Raw genomic sequence first — 6,850 nt, 5'->3', positions numbered from 1 at the left:
TACGGGTTCGACGAGCCAAACCCAATGAATATAGTTGCTCACAAATGTTTTTATTTTTTATTTATTTCACCTTTATTTAACCAGGTAGGCTAACTGCGACCTGGCCAAGATAAAGTATAGCAGTGTGAACAGACAACACAGAGTTACACATGGAGTAAACAATTAACAAGTCAATAACACAGAAAAAAAAAAAAAACAGAACTTACAACATCAGTCAACATGTTTCAATAAAAAATGTACAGCCAGAAGTACAGCGGGAGTGTGTACCTGAACAATTTTTTTACAACAATTATTTTTTGCCGAGATGGCCAGTCTTCTTTTTTTTTTTTCCGAGATGTGTATTCTACGTAATGACGCAGTTTTACGTTATCACGCAATGACATCACAACGTCATTTAGCAACTTTTTACCAAAGCTAAGATGAGTTTTCATTAGTGTAGTTAGACCACTGGGAACGGCTTTGATCACACGAATAAAACCTCTGAAAGGTATTGGAAACTATTTTGTTCGTATGTGAGAATATTACCCTTGTTGTCGAAAACATCAAGAACAAAGTCAATATTCCTCTCATGCCAGCTGGGGCAGAACAATGACTTATTCCTTGTAAGACTCAGGCCTTTTTTCTAAAGCTCCGACGTGAAGAGCACTGACGTCAAGTCAGAGTACGTTCTTTGCCATTTTACCGTAATATGCCATTTTTTTTGTTGCCATTTTACCGTTCTCAAATTAGCAAAACACTTTTTTTCTCGACGTATTCACACACATGATGAGAAATTGACATTACCATTATCAAACGCTAGATGTCCTGACATGACCGTCCAATCTGCTAAATCCTCCAGACACCACTGTCCTAGTAGGCCAATGTAACTGGAAAATATAGCTCCACTCCGGGTGAAGCGTGGAACGGAAAACAGAACCGGTCCAGACGGAACGTTAACATTTTAGTGCTGGTTTTGTGCATAAATGACAAAGTTTCCGATCTTTGTCAAATGTTATACGTTACTAAGCGTGTGAGTTGAAATAGCCGAATAGTGGTTATTATTTTAGTTTACCATGATGTCAGACTGGGCCTCCATGTGGGTGAGGGTTTTTTTATTATCCAAAAGCTAGTTGCTAACTAGTGAACAATCGGCTAACAAAAGTTATATCAAAATATTGGCCTGTTGTTATAAAAGATGTCAGGCTTTAATTTCGGGTCTGGATCCACGAACACCGGCGGAGGGTTTTCGTTTGGAGGCACTGCCAGGTAAGAAGTGTTGACCACGGCTCACGGAAAATAGCTGATTTATCGATGTATTATGTTAATTAACTTACCCAGCGTGGATTGTTACCAACTGGCTAACTAGGTAGTTAACTAACGTCAGCTATCCAGTAGTAATCGTAATAAACCCCACTGTTAAAATTGTGACGTTAAGTAGTTCCCTAACTATATTAGATTAAAGAAGCATAACGTTACTCCTTAGTCCAAGGACCTTCTTCAGCTACATGCTGTGTGTAAATGTCGAACTGTCTCTGGAGTGGAAGCCAAAACAGCCACATACTCCATCTCACCGCAATTGAGAATCGACTCGCGTTACGGTTCTAGAAACACAAATCCCTCTACTTTCATATCACAGCAATAATTTCACAAATGCAAAATACACACATACTGTACACGGTTTTAACTGTTGCAGCGACAGTTTTTTTTCAGTGACAACATAATTGTGGCACCTGTCTTCCGTTTACACAGACGTTCAGAAACGCAGATAGCTAATTAGTACCGGTCTTCCTCATTCACACAGGTCGTCTGTCTTCCGTATGTTTACCGTAAACAAGCGCAGTAAACATGGAAATGTGGGAATCCTAACCCTATAAAGGTTGTATCACTTGGACCTTTTTTGATTTTAGAAAAGTATTTCAAGCTGATATGAAAGATAAGGACCTCATGCTTCCAAAACCATGACTCGTTTGTGTAATATAATATAATGGAACTGACAGTCATGATCAACTGCTAACTACCACATTTACTATGGATGCATCAACTACTTGTGTTTCTCTTCTGAATGTGTGTGTTTGCTCGAGAGAGAGGCTGTGTGATTGTTTGTAATCAGTGTGAGTTTTAGACTTGGGGCTTTGCTGTCATCCTTACTGTACCCATTCAACATAAACATATATACATTGTTTGTGACAGTGTCATTAAGAACTGTAATATAACAGGTGAGGCATATTTGCATAGTAATGTTTTGTACTTCTCACCCCCTCTCTCTAGTACCCCAGCTGCAGCAGTTATGGGTGGCTTTACTCTGGGGGGTACAGCCTCCACCACCACCACCTCTTCTCTGGGCCTGGGGGGGTCCCTGTTCGCACAGAAACCTACTGGGGGGTTCTCCTTTAACACTCCTGCCTCAGGTAGGTACACACAAGGTTGATTTAATTAGGGCCGATTTCAAGTTTTCATAACAATCGGGAAATTGGTATTTTTGGACATCAATGCCTTTCTTAAAATCAATACACAAGTATATATTTTTAAATTGCATATTTCATTAACATTGCCTGCTAACATGAATTTCTTTTAACTATGTAAATTGTGTCACTTCTCTTTCAACAGAGGGTAATTAATGTTAAATGCAGCAGTTTGGGCCGTCTGGCTCGTTGTGAAACTGTGAAGAGTATTTCTTCCTAACAAAGACAGCCAACTTTGCCAAACGGGGGATGATTTATCAAAAGTGCATTTGCGAAAATAGCACAATCGTTGCACAACTGTACCTAACCATAAACATCAATGCCTTTCTTAAAATCAATACACAGAAGTATATATTTTTAAACCTGCATATTTAGCTAAAAGAAATCGAGGTTAGCAGGCAATATTAACAAGGTGAAATTGTCACTTCTCTTGCGTTTATTGCACGCAGAGTCAGGGTATATGCAACAGTTTGGACCACCTGGCTCGTTACGAACTAATTTGCCAGAATTTTACGTAAGTATGACATAATATTGAAGGTTGTGCAATGTAACAATAATATTTAGACTGATGGATGCCACCCGTTAGATAAAATACGGAACGGTTCCGTATTTCACTGAAATAATAAATGTTGTGTTTTTGAAATTATAGTTTCTGGATTCGACCATATTAATGACCTAAGGCTCGCATATCTGTGTGTTATTATGTTACAATTACGTCTATGATTTGATAGAGCAGTCTGACTGAGCGATGGTAGGCAGCAGCAGGCTCGTAAGCATTCATTCAAACAGCACTTTTGTGTGTTTTGCCAGCAGCTCTTCGCAATGCTTCAAGCATTGAGCTGTTTATGACTTCAAGCCTATCAACTCCCGAGATTAGACTGGTGTAAACAATGTGAAATTGTAAGCTAGTTATTGGGGCGTGCGCTAATAGCGTTTCAAACGTCACTCGCTCTGAGACTTGGAGTAGTTGTTCCCCTTGCTCTGCAAGGGCCGCGGATTTTGTGGAGCGATGGGTAACGCTGTTTCGAGGCTGGCTGTTGTCGATGTGTTCCTGGTTCGAGCCCAGGTAAGGGCGAGGAGAGGGACGGAAGCTATACTGTTACACTGGCAATACTAAAGTGCCTATAAGAACATCCAATAGTCAAAGGTATATGAAATACAAATGGTATAGAGAGAAATAGTACTATAAATACTATATTAACTACAATCTAAAATCTCTTACCTTGGAATATTGAAGACTCGTTAAAACCAGCTTTCATATGTTCTCATGTTCTGAGCAATGCACTTAAACGTTAGCTTTTTTACATGGCACATATTGCACTTTTAGTTTCTTCTCCAACACTTTGTTTTTGCATTATTTAAACCAAATTGAACATGTTTCATTATTTATTTCAGGCTAAATTGATTTTTATTAATATATTAAGTTAAAATAAGTGTATATTCAGTATTGTTGTAATTGTCATTATTACAAATACATATTTTTAAATCGTCCGATTAATCGGTATCGGCGTTGAAAAGTCATAGTCGGTCGACATCTATACACCCACGCGTTTTTACGACTGTCTGTCTGTCTCCCTCTGCAGACCTGCCTCATGCTTGTTTCTTTCACCCACGCACAAAGAAATGCACAGACATCACCATAGGTGTAGGTGATTATTGTAGTTATGGAGTTGTGTTCTTGTTTCACTGCAGGTGTTGCTGCACCCACTAAAGGCCGTGCGTTAGGCAAATGTTCTGTCAACGTAGCGACACATCGGTCATGACGTCCACGTCTACCATTGGCTGATCCCAATTTGAGCCTTAGCATGACAAACCAATAGTAGCAGTCTCTGCAGATGAATTCGTTCTCGTTGATGTCATACGGTTGAATCTACCTTTAACCCAGCTCTTTCCTGGTCTCTCCCAGGTGCCCCATCAGCCTCTACCACAGGCTTTAGTATGGCCTTCAATAAACCGTCTGCCTCAGCCCAACCCTTCTCCCTCACTGCTGCCTCCTCGGCCCCCTCAGGGGCAGGACTGACGCTAGGCTCCATCCTCACCTCCACCGCTCCACAACAAGGAGCCACAGGATTTGCTCTCAACCTAGGGGGTGTGGCCCCATCCACAGGTCTATCGTTGGGTTCCAGTATGTTCTCTAACATGGCTCCTACTGGTTAGTTAACTACATCTGTCTGTTCTCTAACATGACTCCTACTGGTTATTTGGTTAGTTAACTACATCTGTCTGTTCTCTAACATGACTCCTACTGGTTAGTTAACTACATCTGTCTGTTCTCTAACATGACTCCTACTGGTTAGTTAACTACATCTGTCTGTTCTCTAACATGACTCCTACTGGTTAGTTAACTACATCTGTCTGTTCTCTAACATGACTCCTACTGGTTATTTGGTTAGTTAACTACATCTGTCTGTTCTCTAACATGACTCCTACTGGTTAGTTAACTACATCTGTCTGTTCTCTAACATGACTCCTGCTGGTTAGTTAACTACATCTGACTGTTCTCTAACATGACTCCTACTGGTTAGTTGGTTAGTTAACTGCATCTATCTGTTCTCTAACATGACTCCTACTGGTTAGTTAACTACATCTGTCTGTTCTCTAACATGACTCCTACTGGTTAGTTAACTACATCTGACTGTTCTCTAACATGACTCCTACTGGTTAGTTGGTTAGTTAACTGCATCTATCTGTTCTCTAACATGACTCCTACTGGTTAGTTGGTTAGTTAACTACATCTATCTGTTCTCTAACATGACTCCTACTGGTTAGTTGGTTAGTTAACTACATCTGTCTGTTCTCTAACATGACTCCTACTGGTTAGTTAACTGCATCTATCTGTTCTCTAACATGACTCCTACTGGTTATTTGGTTAGTTAACTACATCTATCTGTTCTCTAACATGACTCCTACTGGTTAGTTGGTTAGTTAACTACATCTATCTGTTCTCTAACATGACTCCTACTGGTTAGTTAACTACATCGATCTGTTCTCTAACATGACTCCTACTGGTTAGTTAACTACATCGATCTGCTCTCTAACATGACTCCTACTGGTTAGTTAACTACATCGATCTGTTCTCTAACATGACTCCTACTGGTTAGTTGGTTAGTTAACTGCATCGATCTCTTATCTCTCCTTATTTAGAGGTAGTGTATGATCTGTCAGTTGTTTTCTTTGTGTGCGTCACCTTTCTGGTGATGTAATAGTCTTAGATCTGTGCCAGTCCACTCTGGGAGGACTGGGGTCAGCATTACGCTTGTATGGGACTAACACATGTGCGAGCTTGATTCTGTATGTGTGTTTGTGTCATCGGGTTTATTTGTGTTAACTCTTGTGTGTGTTTCCAGGTTTGGCCCAGACCACTCTTGGTTCAGGGGGGTTGACGTTAGGTTCCCTAGTCTCTACTTCGACGGCGATCTCAACAGCCCCCAGCCTTGGACTGGGCGGAGTTGACTTCAGCACTTCCTCTGAGAAAAAGAGCGACAAATCATTAGGGGCCAGCCCACAGTAAGTACTACTGACTGACACCTGCCTGGACCAATAAGATTCCGCAGTGTGACCAATGACGGATTGCAGTTGCCCCTTATGGTTGTCATAATGAGTTTCTCGCTCTCTCTTTCAGGGACAGTAAAGCATTGAAAGATGAAAACTTGCCTCCAGTCATCTGTCAGGATGTAGACCATTTTCAGTAAGTGAGGAAGTCGTGCATCGTCATGTGCGTGTGTCTACGCACATCTCTAACACGGTGGTCATGAATATCCATTGTGTTGACGTGCGAGTTTCTACCGTCCTGTAGGAAGTTTGTGAAGGAACAGAAGCAGGTTCACGAGGAGATCAGCAGGATGTCATCTAAAGCCATGCTGAAGGTTCAGGACGACATCCGGAGTCTCAAACAGCTGCTGTCTGTCAGCGCCTCGGGACTACAGAGAAACGCCCTGGCTATAGGTCACCTGAAGATGGAGGCTGCGCTGGTACACACACTGAAGTCACATTGTCCTTTGAGGAATTCAGGATCAAAACTAAATTGCCCTTAGTGTTGCTGGGCTTGATAGTGGGGGGTGTGTGTGTGTGTGTGTGTGTGTGTGTGTGTGTGTAGGAGTTGAAGAATGCAGACATAGCTCTACGGACTCAGAAGACACCCCCTGGACTCCAACATGAAAACACAGCTCCCTATGAGTGAGTAGTCCCATCATCGTCACACCCCACCGGAACTTAGCTTATCACATTGTCCTTTAGAACCACACAGATTCATCTACTGCATTTTATCCCTAATAAGTTGAATCCTGTCTCTCTCTGTCTTTCTCTCTAGTTATTTCCGGTGTTTAGTGGATCAGTTTGAGGTCCAGCTGCAGCAGTACAGACAGCAGATAGAGGAGCTGGAGAATCACCTCTCTACACAGGGCAGAGGA

The 6,850-nt window shown here is 41.6% G+C and overlaps 1 protein-coding gene across 7 annotated transcripts in view; it reads left to right on the top strand.

Moving 5' to 3' along the window:
• Positions 1-395: 395 nt before the first annotated feature.
• Positions 396-6,850, top strand: part of LOC135517156 (nucleoporin p58/p45-like) — a 20,518-nt gene continuing 14,063 nt past the window's right edge. For 6 of the 7 annotated variants that reach the window (XM_064941204.1, XM_064941206.1, XM_064941208.1 and 3 more), the window contains exons 1-8: positions 498-1,245; positions 2,248-2,387; positions 4,348-4,593; positions 5,789-5,948; positions 6,064-6,129; positions 6,238-6,412; positions 6,538-6,617; positions 6,751-6,850. The exon at positions 6,751-6,850 is cut by the window's right edge and continues 19 nt beyond it. In XM_064941204.1, the coding sequence (XP_064797276.1) occupies positions 1,175-1,245; positions 2,248-2,387; positions 4,348-4,593; positions 5,789-5,948; positions 6,064-6,129; positions 6,238-6,412; positions 6,538-6,617; positions 6,751-6,850 (1,038 nt within the window). In that variant the 5' untranslated portion in view covers positions 498-1,174. The other variant, XM_064941207.1, reaches the window with a different exon arrangement.

The sequence above is a fragment of the Oncorhynchus masou genome, chromosome 28, assembly GCF_036934945.1.
Source record: "Oncorhynchus masou masou isolate Uvic2021 chromosome 28, UVic_Omas_1.1, whole genome shotgun sequence".
NCBI lineage: Eukaryota > Metazoa > Chordata > Actinopteri > Salmoniformes > Salmonidae > Oncorhynchus > Oncorhynchus masou.
This window is presented reverse-complemented; position numbering and strand designations above follow the sequence as displayed.